The sequence below is a fragment of the Sarcophilus harrisii genome, chromosome 2 (assembly GCF_902635505.1).
Source record: "Sarcophilus harrisii chromosome 2, mSarHar1.11, whole genome shotgun sequence".
In the NCBI taxonomy this organism is placed as follows: Eukaryota; Metazoa; Chordata; class Mammalia; order Dasyuromorphia; family Dasyuridae; genus Sarcophilus; species Sarcophilus harrisii.
The window spans coordinates 24,897,597-24,913,705 of NC_045427.1; the positions used below are offsets into that span (position 1 = coordinate 24,897,597).

The window sequence follows — 16,109 nt, forward strand, 5'->3', positions numbered from 1 at the left end:
TCTTCTCCAGCTCATTATACAGATGAGAAAACTAAGGCAAACAAGTTTAAGTGACTTGCCCAGCCTCACAACTATAAGTGTAGAAGATTTGAACTTATTAAAATGGGTCTTCCTGACTCCAGGACTTGTACTCTATCCGTTGTACCTATTAAGTGCCCTAAAAATTCACTCAATTCCCCTCTAGTTTCTCATTAGGCATAGATATGGCCCAGGATTCTTTCAAAGAATCAGAGAAATCCAATCAGATTGGAACTTTGAGTAAGTGGTTCATTACAGCAATATAAGAAAGTCATCAACTAAGACATAGAGGACTCTCATTTTGTGTTGGTGAAGAGAATATCCACATCCAGTGAAACCCCAGATCTGTGAAATATGGGAGTAATATGTCATTAGTAGAAGTGAGAGGAGGATGCACACCATGGTAAACCAAAGGATTATGAGTGAGGAGTAAGGGCAGAACCTCCTGGACTAGCTGATATTAAGGACTTGAATATTCAAAATTCATGATGGTAACTCAGGTCAAAGAATAAGAAAACAAAGAGAAGGACAAAGGACTGTATTATATCATCAAAGAATCTTATAGTTGCACCCTTAACTCAACCCTGGCCTGAACAAGAATCCTATCCATTTTTTTTTAATCTTTCTTAATTCTGTCCTCTGCATTAGAAACAAAGCTACTCCTTTTCTTTAGAAAGTGATAATAGAGACTCAGAAATAAGAAGATACTTATCTAAGGTCTCAAAGCAAATTTGTGACTCAGCCAAGCTGAGAAGTCAAGTCTGCTTATTTCAAAGTCAAGTGTCCTTTAAAATCTATTACCTGTCTCTGTCATTACATGTTTTCTCTGTCTCTGTAAGTTCCTGTCTGATAAGTAATACTCATGTTATCCTTGTCAAATCACTTAATCTATCTGACCTTGTGAAATTAGGTTGGATTCAGTATACTCTGAGGTTCCTTGATTATATTTATGACTTTTTATCTCTCCTGGGACTTGATTTCAATATATTAAATATCATTTGAATCATAAATATGGGGCTATTACAGACATTAGCTACAATATGTGTACACATCTTATGTTATATTTCTTGACTATTTTGTTTTTGAATGATGACCAATTCTTCATTATCCCATTTAGGGTTTTCTTAGCAAAGATACTAGAGTAATTTCACATTTCATTTTCCAGTTCATTTTGCAGATGAGAAAAATAAGGCAAATGGAGTAAGTGCTTTGCCCAAGGTCAAGCAGCTAGGGAGTATTTGAGGCTAGATTTGAACCCTGGCATTCTTGACTACAAGCCCAGACTTTATCCACTGTACCACCTACCTGCTTCTCAACACCAATAACAAATCCTATTTCACTATTATAATCAGAGTCTCTTGGGGATAAAAACCAGATAATATTTTTCTTTTTGTTTACTGAAGTAATTAAATAGTATCAGAAAACACTCTGCAAGGATTCAGCTAGTCCATTTAATGGTGATGATGGTCATAAGGTCATAGGATCATAGCTTCTCAATTCTTTCTCTCCCTATAACCAAACTAGTCTCCTAACTTCGAGTATCTCTGCAAACCATCCTGCAAGCTGGTGAGACACTGACATTCCTCAAGGGCAGGACTCCCCTATTAAAACAAACAAACAAAAAAAAAAGCTTCAGTAGCTTCCTGTTGCCTCTAACATAAAATTCAAACTCTTGTTTGATATTTAAGCCTTCACAGTCTGCTTCCAAATTGACTTTCAAGATTGATTTCATCTTTTCCCCCATAATGCACTTACTATTCTAGTCAAATTGGCTCACTTGCTGTTCCTGAAAAGATATTTGATCTATTTTCTTGTGGACTTTTTAGACAAGTATTTCCTGATGTCTGGAATTCTCTATCTCCTCAAATTTGCCCCTTAGATTCCCCAGGGCCATCCTACAGGTCTACCATGGTCATCTTTAAGCATTGACCATGTGGAATCAAACTGCTTTATAAACCTTTAGAAAATTTGATGTATTTAATCTAGATATTGTATCTAGATTAATAATCTAGATGTATTGTAGATGTGCTTATTCTTCGGTATGTTATTTCTTTCAATAGACTGAAAACTTCTGAAGGATACAATCTATTTCCATTTGATCTTTCTTAATCTGTTCTAATTTCTGTTAAAATGCCTGACAAATAATGGCTACTCACTAAATACTTGTTGGATTAAAATTAAGACCTGGGTTCTCATTTAAGTTCTGATACTCATAAGCTATATGAGTCTGGGCAAGTCCCTTAATTTTCACGTGCCTCAAACATTTCCCAACAGTTGTCAGTCAATTGATACAAGATTTTTAAGTCATTTGCTCTCTTCCAAGCTATTGGGACAGAAAAGTCAAAATGAAATAGTGCTTCCCCTCAAGAAGCTTTAACTCTCCTTGAAGAGACACCTGGATATATATTATTTTGTATAAACTAGGTCTATATTATTATGTAGACCTAGTTTATACAAAATAATCATAAGGGAATATGGCGGGAGAAAGAAGCTCACCAGCTGCTAAGGTGATGAGGAAAGATTTTCTATAGGAAGCAGAACATGAACTGACAATAAACACTGGTAGAAGAATTTCCCACATGGCTGAATCCCTAAGATACTCTTTGTGTTTGCATATTCTGATAAATCTCTTGTAAAGCAATATGTGCTCATTCAATCAATTCTGCTGTTTTCACTGATCATCTGATCTGCTAACATCTCCCTGAATTTTCTCAAGCACTGAGAGGAATGTGTTTGCCAAGGGAAACATGATGTTTCCTAGATTTTGTTCAAAATGAGGATATATTTAGGGCAATATAGAGGCAAGGAGCCACAGTCACTGCGGAAGACAGCCTTCCATCTTTTGGGTCCAGAATAGAGGAAAGGAGGCAGCAGAATTGAGAGAAAAAGATCAAGTTCAGTGCATTGAGGGGGTGAAGGACAGTATTCAGAGGGAACCTTGCACTCAAAGGGACCAACCCACTTACCTGATCCATAATGTAGTAAATAGCAAAGGCAAGATTTAAATCCAAGTCCATCTGAAGGCTTCTTTATGATCTTTTCATGTTCTATAATAATAACTCAGCAACTAGGTATGACAATGGAGAAAGTGCCAGTCCTGAAGTCAAGAAGATTCATCTTCCTGAGTTCAAACCTTCCCACAGATACTAGCTGGGTGACTGCATATGTTGCTTTATCCTGTTTGCCTCTGTTATCCATCTGTAAAATGAGCTGGAAAAGGGCAAGCCTTTTTAGTGTCTTTGCCTAGAAAACCCCAAATGGATCATGACGAGTAGGACGTGACTGATCAACAACAATACCATAGTAATGACTAGCATCCATGGAGTGCTTTGTAAAACACTTTCCTCAGAAAAATCCTGAAAAATAAGCACTTTTTATGATCTTCATTTTAGAAAATAGGAAACTGTTTGGAAAAGGGGGGTGAATGACCTGCTGCAGGTCACCCAGCAAGATCTCAGATTAGATCTGAACTCACATTTTCCTAACTCTAGAGCCAACACTCTATCTCTACTTAGTCTCAGTCCCATACAATTATGATTCTGAAGTAACTTTATCTGGAATGGAAAGATATCTGGCAAACATAGCAGAATTTTGGTATAACCAAAGGCACTGCAGATATTTATATCATTACTTTAAATTAAACAGCATGCTTTATACATCATATTTTTTTTTTTAACTCTACAATAACAAAGAGAAGACAGTGTGCAATGGTGGGCAGAGTGCTGAGCTTGGAATAAAGGAAAAAAATTAGTTCAAATCCCACCTTAGACACAGCTACTTCGTATGTTGAATGGGAAATTGGGTCTGGAATCAGTAAGAATTCAAGACATCACATACTTAGACTAACTCCATGACTCTGTGGGCAAGTTAAACAGAGTTTGCCTCAATTGAGTCATCTGTCAAATGAAAAGATTAACCGCATGTGTCTCCTGATATTAGGTGAATTAACTAAGATAGCATTTGTGGGAGAAATACAGCCAGGATGGTAGACTCATTCATGATATCCCCCTATCACTCTCCATATCTTTAAATAATAATTCTAAACAAATTCTAAAGCAGCAGAACTCACAAAAAGATGAAATAAAACAATTTTTTATCCCAAGACAATTTAGCAGGTCCGCTGGAAAAGTCCATCACACTTGGATAAGACTGGAACATAGTCCAGCTCAGTTCAAACCCACCCATCCCTGGCCCTAACAAACCAGTAGCAGACCTTAGGAGCCAATGAATCAACAGCAGCAATGACCACTCCCAGAATTCTCAGCCCACAGATGGTAAAGGGGTCAAATAACTGGTCAAAAGGAGATGAGAGGAGTCTTTTTGCTAGCACTAAGGCAGGACTCTATTTCTTTCCCATATTTGGATCTAGGTCTCAGTTCTGGCTAGCAATCCCAAGGTGAGGAGGAACAATAGCATCTAAAAGCCTGTGGACCCAATGGAGCAGGGACCCCCCCCTTACAATTTCAGGGCAGAAAAGAGTGTGGTCTTTTACAAAATAAAACACAGTTCAGGAGAGAAGTAAACATCTGTTTTAGATTATACTACCTTGGAAGAACTGAAAACTTACAGGTACCTAGAATTATCTGATAGCAGTTGCACAAAACTCCTGAAGCTCGTGACAGTGCACCTTCCATCATGGAAGGAGATCCTTATTTAATTAAAACCTAAACGTCAAGAAATAGGCTGGGAAATGAACAAACCATAGAAAAAAAGGATTCATATTATAGAGAGCTAATATGGTATAATGATCAAACACACAATCAGAAGAAGATAACAAAGTAAAGTTCCTATATGCAAAGCCTTTAAGAAACATCTGGATTGTTCTCAGACCATGGAAGAACTAAAAACAAAAACAAAAACAAACTGAAAATCAAATAAGAAAGAGAAAAAAATGGGAAGAAACATGAAAGTGATGCAAACATATCCTGAAAAATGAGCCAACAACTTATTAAAGGAGATGAAAAAAAATACTGAAGAAAATTACACCTTAAAAAACAGACTAAGTCAAATGGTGAAGAAGGCACAAAAAAGTCAATGAGAAGAAGAATGCCTTAAAAAGCAAAATTAATCAAATGGAAAAAGAGGCATAACAATTCACTGGGGAAACAAAACAAAACAACGTCTTAAAAAGTAAAATTGGACAAAAGGTAAAAGGAAATAATAAACTCACTAAAAATTTCTTTAAAAATGAGAATTGAGCAAATGGAAGCTAAGAATTTTATGAGAAATCAAGACCAAGCAAAACAAAATGATGAAAAAATAGATGATAATGTTAAATGGCTCATTGGAAAAAAAACAAAAACAACTGTCACAGCTGGCTTGGGATTTCCAAGGAGAGATCCTTTAAAAATATCAGCCTATCTGAAAGTCATAATAAAAAAAAATAGGCATCCTATTTCAAGGAACTATCCAGGAATATTGCCCTAATATTTTTAGAACCATAGGGTAAACTAGAAATGAAAGAATCCACAGATCACCTACTGAAAGAGATCTCAAGATTTAAATAAAAATGGATATTATTTGTGAAGTCCATAGCATAGTGCCTGGCACACCGTAGCTACTCTATAAATGGTAGCTATCTTCATCATCTCCATCATTTTCTGTTCAATATTATCTCAATTTCAACTATAAAATAGAGTTTGGAGTCCTAAAGTCACTTCTAGCTCTGATGTCTGAGTACTACATACATTATTGTTATTATCATTTGTTTATCATTATTGTTAATTAATAATTATCATTATTGTTATTTGTAGATGAAGAAATTATGGTCAGAGATTTGGAATGATTTGCTTATTGTCCTATAGGTAGTCAGCACAAATTGTAAGATTTGAATGTAGATCTTTTTTAGTATCTAAGTATCATCCACTTTCTTTCCATTATACACTTCTGCTTCACAATAGAAAATTTATCAAGTATATGAATATCACTTAAATGAAAAGCTCAGCTACCTGGAACAAAGAAGAGAATAGGAACTGAGTCCCAAATTATTTGCAATAGGTAACGTAGTTGTCCCAGAGTCCAGGAATGAAGGCTTGGGTGGAGCTTTGTCTCTGGTATTCAGAACCTAGTGACTGTGGCTGGAAGCTTCTATCTACTGAATTTGAAACATTCCAACACCCAGTGGCCAGTGGTACTGCCTGAAGCATATACACTGACATCAATCAGCCTGATAGAGAGGAAAGAGGCAGAAAAAGAGAGACAAAAAAAAACTAGATACATGAGGCTGAGGATATTAACAATCTAAGTAGACATCCTCAAGGGCATCACTGGGCTACAGCCCAATACAATAGTGGAATATCATCATGAAACCCTTGAGTCATCAAGAAAAGGAGTCACCATAATAACCATTAGCTCTTTCTGGCTAGACCTTGTAAAATACTCATCTTTCATCCTCTTGACAGCCATAGGATGTAGGCAGAAAAAGTGTTATTATAAACCCCATCTCATAGATGTGAAGTTCTCTGGATGTCTTAGAGTGGCACATAAATATTAGCTATTATTTATCATTACCCTTTTTATTGATATAATGTAAAGGCTCATAAGATCATAGATTCAGAGTTGGAAAGAGACCCAAGAACTCTTATCTTGATCCTTTAAAGGAAACCTTGGAGAAGGGAAGTCAGTTGCTTAATGTAAATAATAATAATAATAATTTAAATTATATCAATTATCATTATTATTGATAAAATTATAATAACTTACCAATATATTGCTCTTTGGAGAATGGATAGAGCCAGGCTTGATTCTGCAAAGACCCAAGTTACAGTCATTTCTCTGGCACATTGGCTGTGTGACCCTGGAAAAATACATAACCTCTCAATACCCTATACCAATGGTATTAAGCACAATTAGAAATGGGGCCATTAAATCATCCATTATGATCCCTGAAGACTATATATTGCCTTAGCAAACCATATATATGTATATAGATATAGATGAATATATAAATTAAGTGATAAATATATAAATATGTATTCATATACATATTTAAATGAATATGGTTTTGTTTATGTTGTTTACATTTCTATATGTAGGCATATACACATATATTTAAATTAATACAGCAACACATTAAAATCAAATAGGATTTTAATCTAATTTGAGTCATATTTGAAAGTATTGTGAGCCACGTGTTCAACACCCCTGCTCTAAAAATAACTACCTTTGGTTAGGAGTTGGAGGCGACTAACTGGGACCAACTGGAACTGGAAAGATATTATCATGTAGTATTGACATGAAGAATACAAAAGACCACAAAACCAATTTTCCAATGATGTTCATTTTAAATTAAAAGGAGTCTTGTCATGTCAATGGAGTATGTTCCAAGCCTCAGACTAGGGTCATGAAATGGGGTCATTTTCTAATGATGTGTCTAAGTGAAGTTTGTCTAGGTTTCATTCTCCAGTTTTAGTAATTGGCTTTTTCTGATTCACAAGAACAAAAGCAAAGTTCCTCTTGCTCCCTTTCTCTGGAATTTCCCCCTAAGCAAAGCCAAAACAAGAGAGCACATTTAGTATAGACCTTTGCTCTGATCATCTTTACTCCACTCAAGGGCAAGGCAGTGCTTCATTTGCGCTCTGTCAGCCAGAACTAAGAAGCATGATCCCTTTGTCCATTAAAGAGCACAATTCTCCTTCTCTGACCCCATTTGTGGATTTTTGTGGGAAGAAATGGATTCAAAAATGAGTCATTTCTCTACAAGACTATTCTAGTGAGTCTCGGAGTAAAGTTATGATAGTTCTCTCCCTATAGCAGAGAATGAATGTTAAAGTGTTCAAAGGAGGGATAGGTGAGAGGATAAAGATGAATCATCCCAGAGAGCTCAGAAATGGAAACAGATGAGTGATGTTTCCATTTCATTGTCCTTGTAAATAAATGGATGCCTCAAGGATTCCATTTGTCTAAGAATTGATTGGTTTAAAATAACACCTAAGCGATAGAAATGTTTAGGTGCTTTTGAGGAGGCATTTTTTTTTTTTTTAAAGAAAGGGGTAGATTTGGTGGTAAAATATTTCAGATCCAAAATTCATAAGCAAATATTCTTGGAGAAAAGCAAAACATGACATTAATCAACGCGCATTTTCAGATACTTTCCATGTCTCAGGCATTTTGCTAAGTTTTAGAGGTACAAACACAAAGAAGAAGCCATTCCCACTCTCAAAGAGCTAACATTCTAAAAAGGGAGACCATGTACCTAAATGGATACATATATATAAATTAGATATGAAATGACCTTAGTTTAGTTTTGAAGAAACTAATGGTAGTGGGTAGAGGTAGGGTCAGAGTGGGAGAAAGAACAAGACAGACCTTCTGCAGAAATGGTGTTTGCTTTTAAATAAAATAGATATGAGCTTGTAGAAACCTGTCTAAATTCAAGATAGAGTTATTCTTCTAGCAAAATTGTAAAGAATATGAAACCTTGATTGAGTTTTGCTTCCCCTTTCTTTCCCTTCTTCCTAAGATGATTTCCTCTAGTCATCTATCCCAATAACCAATCCTACATTTTCTTTTTGGTTGTTTTTTTTTTAACCTGATCCAAACCTGCAACCAACAAAGGAGCCTATATATGTATTCATGCTAAAGTATAAAGGATTTCTTGTGATTATTTATTTGGCTTATCTAGTAACATGCAATCATTGTTTCAGTGATGACAATCAAGAAACTAATCCCTAATAGTTGAATTTAAGACTAAATGGAGAAAGATTTTTTTGTTTGGTTTTGACAAGGTTGTCCTTGGTATCCCTGGGACACTTGGTATCCCTGATGTGAACTCATTGAACTCATCAAACCATCTTTGCTTGGAGGTTAATGCATGCTTTCAAAACTAATTCTGAAGAATAAATCAGTGTGCAAACTTCCAGATCTGGCAACTTTGACCCTTTATTTCCCTCTTTGTATTATAGAGTTAAGGTTCTCTAAGGTTGCTTCTTCTGTGCAGGATATTGGAACCCACACAGAAAGGAAAATCTATAATCTCATTGCTTTCCGTTGTCTGTTTGGTTTCCATCCAGTTATGCCTCGTTTTGCGGAACAAGTGGAGGTGGCCATTGAAGCTTTGAGTGCCAATGTGCCTCAGCCCTTTGAGGAGAATGAGTTCATTGATGCTTCTCGTCTGGTGTATGATGGAGTTCGAGACATCAGGAAAGCTGTTCTCATGATTCGGGTATGTAAGCAGCTGGGAGAACAGAGATGAAAATGAACAGAAAGCAATTAGCCCTATTTAGGACTGGAAGAGTTAACCCACTTTTTAGTTAAACTTTTTAACCTTTTTGATTGTGTGTATTTGGAAACGAATGCCAGTTGGATAGTTTCCCAGATTTACCATCGACAATGGTCTTTAGCTACTTCCCAATGAACAGGAAAAGCAGAGGTGCCACCGGTTATGTGCTTAGTGGGAAAAGGGTACTTTGCCTTCCTGAGTGTTCATTTCAGGCTCTGTTTTCAAGTGATCTCTCCTCCTGGTCTCTTCTGCTATATTCCTTGACAGCCCTTTTTGCTTCTATCAAGATGGGCCAGAGAGGTGCCCCTTTATTGTTTTCACCTGCTTTGCTACTTTCCCTAAAATCTCCATAGAATTAGGAATTTTTTCTGAGTATGATGGGGGTCTCCTGTTTGGATTCTCCCTTTCCTTTCCTCTCTTCTGGCCTCTACCAAATATATCTTTTGGATAAAAGGATGTGTAAGGCTCTAGACAATCTGTTTTCCATTCAGGAACACTGGACCCTGTGTGTCCTAATCCTTCACACCCAAACAACTTATTTTGCCTTCCAAGGCATTTGGAATACTTTGCAGCAAACACTAAGTGGGAGGATCTTAGATTTAAAGGTGAAAGGACCATGGAGTCTTTGAGTCCAGTTCCCTCATTTTACTGATGGGAGTTCTCAGGCAAAGAGATTGTGGCTTGTACAGAGTCCCCAGATTGTGTCTGAAGGGAGGATTGAACTGAGGTCTAATGATTCCAAGTGCATTCATCTGTTTCACTACACTTCCTCTGGTCCTTATCTAGGGAAAGATAACATGCAATAGTAGAACTGCTATGCTATGGCACAGTAAAAAAGGACACTCATTGAGAGTTAAGAGACCTGGATTCAAATCATGACTCTGACGTTTATACCTGAGCAAGGCAATCCCTTAGTCACTCTGTGCCTCTGTTTCCTCATCTGTAAATGAGGAGCTTGAGCTAGATAATCTAAGGATCTTCCTTATTTCAAGATCAATATGCACAATCAGTGGAGACTAATTCAAGTCCTATTTCTGACATAGTAACTATATAACCATAATTAAATAAATTCCTTGAACCTCATCTGTTTTTTTTTTTCTTTTTTTATTTTTTAATACTGATACTTCACAGGTTTGTTGCAAGATTCAGATAAGTTATAGGAATGTGGGCAAAAAACCTTACAAATCTTAAAGGACTATGGGAATGCCCACTAGTGCTATCATTTTTCTTTATGTCCCCAGCATACATAACCCATAGCAAAGTCATGTTTTTTTTTTTAATTCATTGATTCATCCATTAATTCATTCATATGGCCATATCAAATCTATGTGAGGTAGACAGAAATTACATTATTAGACCCATTTGATAGACAAGAAAACTGAGGCTGCTAAATATAAGAGCCTTCTTCAGCTACTTAGGGGCATGCAGATACTTAGTTACAGAATGATGCCCCAGGTCTTGTGATTAGCCAGTCAAATATACCATACTGCCTGTGATGAGGTTCTCAGTGGGATAAAATCCTTCCTTTTACATAGAAATATATCACACTGTGCCTTCCACTCCCAATCTCACTTCTTCTAATAGGACTTTGACTTTATCTATCTATCTATCTATTCATTAATTCCTTCATTCACTTATCTATTTATTTTGTGGAGGGTGGGGAGGAAAAAGGAGGCAAAGTCAGTATGTGATTATTCATCAATAACTATTATTCATCATCAGGACAATAGAGTCCCACAGAAGAAACAGAACTATGGAAGGGAAATAGGGAAATTGTGAAATTTGACCTCACATTTCAATCAGTATCCATTGCCCAAGAGATCACAGAGGGCTGATTATAAATTCTCTGGTGGTAGAATCAGGGCCAGTCCTGAGTGAAATTGTTGCTGAGAAAGTCTGTCCTCAGTTCCCACATTTTCATTTTTACCTTCTTCTGCCCCAATTCAGCCTCACCCTGTGATTACCACCTCTTAATACCTTCATGGGAAGTACTTTATGCCAGTTGGTGTCAGAGTCTTGTCTTGTGACTGGAAGTCATTTAACTTTGGACCTTAAATCCTTATCTCTCAAATGAGGAAGTTGTAGTGGTGGTAGTAGTAATAGACCACTATTACTAATATATTATTACTACTAGTAGTAATAGCAGCAATAGTAGTAACAGTAGTAAGAGTAGAAGTGATAGTAATGGTGGTGGTGGTAGGAGGAGGAGTAATAGTCAATATTTATGCAGTGCCTACTACACATAGGCACATATAAGCATTCATAAATATTATTTATTTGATCCTCATATCAACCCTGGAAAGTGGGTACTATTATTTTCATTTTACAGATGAGAATACTAAGGCAAACTAAAGCTAAGTGCCTTATCCAGAGTCATATATAGCTAGAAAGTTTCTTAGATGGAATTGAAACTCAGGTCTTCCTAACTCTTAGCTCAACTAGTTCTGTATTGGGACTCCTAATATAATTTCTTTTTTCTATGAATCTATGGACTTGTGACCTCAGTATCTGCCACATACTATGTGGGCAACCTTGGATAATCACTTAATTAGACAATGAATAAGTATTGTTAATCACCTACTCTCTATGAGATCCTGTGAATTTACATCATAGTTACCTGAATCTCATTCTTTTCCTCTCCAAATGAAGAAATTAAATTAGATGACCTCCAATGGTCTGTTAGACCTCAGTTTGTTTTATCTGTGAATGGGGATAATAAATATGGATTATCTATCTCACCCCATTATTATTATAAAGTGCTATATGAGCCATATACCAATATGGACTTCTAAGCTTTTAATTCTGATCCCTGATCACTGTCTTGTGTTATCCTCCCAGCATAGAATATTATATGGAGATCTTCCCAGTATGAGTTGAAATAGGTAACTGCTGAGCTCTTTCTATCTCTAGATTATGTGATAACTTTCGATATACTGCATAATGGAAAACAGATCCAGAATGACTTGCTCATTTCTTCAAATGACTTTTGTTATTGTTTTATTGAATTTTGGAATGTATTACTTTGATAGTTTGATTTGTATTGCATTCAAACTGTAAATTAACTTTAAGAAAAAAATCATCATTTTATTATATTGGGAAAAAGAAAATTGGTCTCTGAGTGTTCATGTTGCTGATGAAGAGATTGACACTCATGGTGGGAAGCTTCTCATCCCATTCTGCACTGTGTTAATAGCAGAGCTGGCTTAGGGGTAAGACTCATGATTGCTGTGCTCTCCCCATTTACCTGTTTCCCAAATCAGATGTGATCACCTAGTTCTTATACAGCCTGTATCTTATTCTTCAGGAAAAAATAAGGATTCTTAGAGCTGCTGTTCTATTTACCACTTTCCTCCCCTTGAACGGGGCCATTAAGAACAAAGTATAGCAGTGAGTGGAGAATGACCTTGGGTAGCCCTCAGAGACCTTGGCTCATTCCCAGCCAGCAGCCATTCAAGGGGTTAAGCAAATCTCCGGGCAGCTCTTCAGCTGAAAATTGGAATTTGTAGGAATGGATAGAGTGTCTTTGTGGAAAATTGCTGAAATCAGAGCATTCTGTGCTGTTTTGCAGCATTTGAGTTTGTATTGTGGAAAAGTCCAGAGTACATCTAGGGAAATAAACAGCATTCTGTCCGATCCATCAGCATCTTTACCAACTTAATCTCAGGCCAACTGAGAATGTAATGATCCTCATCAGTGTATGTGTTCATGTATGTGATCATGTGCACACATACATATACGTGCTCATGTACACACACACGTGTACTCCCAAACACACAGAAACCATAGTATACCACAGTAGAATACCTTGGGCCTAAAGTGCTAAAGTTAACGTGAAGAATGTACATTTCCAAGTTAATTGGTAATTGTTCTCTATATTTTGCTCTGATACAGCCATAAAAGGTCAGAATAGGAAAAGATCTCACTCATTAGTCACCTGGTGCAATCATACTAGAGAAAGAATTTGTTCTACAACATCCCCACAACTAACCATTGCTACAGTATAGGGATAAAGCAGGTATTTTTATTTATTTATTTATTTTATCTATCTATTTATTTATTTATCTGTTTATTTATTTATTTTTGGTAAAACAATTGGGGTTAAGTGACTTGCCCAGGTCACACAATTAGAGTTAATTAATCTGAGGTCCGATTTGAACTCAGGTCCTTCTGATTTCCAGGACAGTGCTCTATCTACTGTGCCATCTAGCTTCCCTCAAAGCATGCATTTTCACTGATTGGGAATTCCCACATGGGAAAAATGTGGTGGAGCAGGGGAGAGAGAAATGGACCTGGAATCAGGAAGACCGGAGCCAAATATGGCCTCAGACACTACTAGCTGAGTAACTCTGGCAAGTCACTTCACTCCATTGACCTCAGTTTCCTCATCTGTAAAATGAACTGGAGGAGGAAATGGCAAACCACACCAGGATTTTTGCCCAGAAATTCCCAAATGGAGTTACAAGGAATTGGTCATGATTGAAAAGTGACTAAACAAGAACACATGAAAAGCCTTACTCTTTCAATTTAAAACAGCATCTTCTCTACAAATTTTAATTTTTGAGTTTCCTGGAACATATGAACCTAAATGGAGAGTCTTGGAGTCAGGAATAACTGTGTTCAAATCCTATCTTAAAAAGCATACATTGTGCTTGTCCTTAGCAAGTCACTTACCTCAGCTTTACTTGCTGATATGCAAAATGGTGATAAGAATATTATTTATCTTATGGGTTGATTTTAAGACTCTAATAGGACAATTTAACTAAAGAGCTATGTAAATTTGATCCATTTCAATTTGACAAGGAGTTATAAATTTGGGGTAAAGGAGGTGATCTCTTCCTTATTAAAAGTTTACTAAACCAATGAAATTACCCATCTGTCCTTAGGCAATTAGGTCTTTCAGTGGATAAGTACCCAGGGAATTGAGTCAGGAAGATCTGAGTTCAAAACAGACACTTATTGTGTGACTCTGTGCTCATCATTCAACTTCTGTCTTCTTCAGTTCCCTGGGCTGCACAATGGAAGTATAATCAGAGAATATATATCCCAAAGTTGTCATGACAATCGAATAAAGTAATATTTGGAAAGTTCTCATCACAGTGTCTGGCATGTAGTAGGGATGATAAAAGCATTTGTGCCCTCTCCCCTCCTCTTCCTTCTCTCCTTTTTTCCCTTCTTCTCCCTACCCCTTTCCCTTCCTTTTCCTCTTCCCTTCTTTGCTTTTCTCTCTCTCCCATAACCTCCTGTCCTCTCCTCTCCTGTCCTGTTTTCTCTTCTCCCCTCCTTTTTCTCTAAGAAAAGTTCACACTTTCTGATTCCACTCTCTCAGACATAGAAGACAGGTTGTCTTAAGTCATGTTGCATTGGATTCATGAAAAAGGGGGTTCACTGAGAAAGTGATATTGACATGTTAACAAAGTTTTCTAAGTCATGTTTGACTGACTTATGAAAAGCAATGTCAAGTGTTTATAAGCACCTGTTTACTTTGAAGGGATAATTATGAAGCATTATTGCCTATTCATTAAAGCGGACTCCTCCAGGGACCTTTACGCAGCAATACCAAGAGGGGGACACTAAATGTACTGGAAAATTTAAAATATTTAATCATTTAAAATCATGAATAATTCAGCCTTTGCTAATTCAAACTGAGCCTTACTTGTCTAATCCCAATTGAAGCTTTTTATAACAGCCTCCTATGTGTCTGCAGGCAGTAAACCACTTTTGAATGAATGAATGAATTAATGGACAAATGAATAAACTTATTGAATGCTTATTATAACACCTTTAATTTTTTGTTTATGAGGATACTACAAAGATTTTGGGTTATAGATTTAGAAATTAGAATGTCTTGAAAGCCATCTAATTTAACCTCATTTTGTATATGAGGAAACTGAGGCACATGTTAAGTGACTTGTGTAAGGTAACACAAGTATTATGCCATAAAAAAAATTTTGAACCTTCATCCACTGACTCCAATTTTAATGTTCTTCCCTCTGGGCAACTTTATATAATTCACATAGTTCATTTTTGAAATCACACTTTAACTTATTAAGAACAGTGCACTGTTTAACATATATTGGATTATTTGCTGTCTAGTGGAAAGGGGAAGGGGAAGAAAGTGAGACAAAAAATTGGAACACAAAGTTTTACAAGAATGAATGTTGAAAACTATCGATGCATGTGTTTTGAAAATAAAACATTTTTAAAAAAGATAAATCTTAAAAGTTTTTTTACATGTAATTTGAGAAAATTTAAATACTAAATTAATTTTTAAAAAGAAGTAATGCACGACCAGTTTTGTATTTTCAAAGCATATCTCTTGGCTTCTTTTAAGATGAAGCTTGAATCTTACTTCGGCAGAAATCTTTCCTTGTTTTGTTTGTTTGTTTTGTTTTGTTTTTTCTTGGTGGTTAGTGCCTTCTCCAACTGGATAGATTTCCTCAATTTTGTCTTCACTAGGAGTATAGGAGCTCCTTGAGGGGTTATGAATGTTTTTCAGTCATGTTGGACTCTTCATGACTGCAAGGACCATACTATCCATGACATTTTCCTGGCAAAGATACTGGAATAGTTTGTCATTTCTTTCTCCAGTGAATTAATGAAGAGATTAAGTAACTTGTTCAGGATCACTCAACTAGTGAGTATCTGAAGTCAAATTTAAACTCAGGGCCTCCTTATTCTAAAACCAACACTCCATTCTTTGAGCCAGATAACTGTCTTTCTTGAAAGTAGGAAATGTTACCCATGTATATATCCTGTAAATAAAAGGCTATTAAATAAAAAAACAAAACAAAAAAAAAAAGTAGGAAATGTTTATATTTCTTTGTAGTCACTGAATTTGACATAAGATTTAGCATGTATTTGGAGATTGAGA

At 36.2% G+C, this 16,109-nt stretch overlaps 1 protein-coding gene across 2 annotated transcripts in view; it reads left to right on the plus strand.

The window, feature by feature from the left end:
• Positions 1-16,109, plus strand: part of CTNNA2 (catenin alpha 2) — a 1,447,481-nt gene that overhangs the window by 1,327,833 nt on the left and 103,539 nt on the right. For both annotated transcript variants that reach the window (XM_031957116.1, XM_031957117.1), the window contains exon 13: positions 9,030-9,181. In XM_031957116.1, coding sequence (XP_031812976.1) covers positions 9,030-9,181 — 152 coding nt within the window. The remainder of the gene's footprint in view (positions 1-9,029; positions 9,182-16,109) is intronic.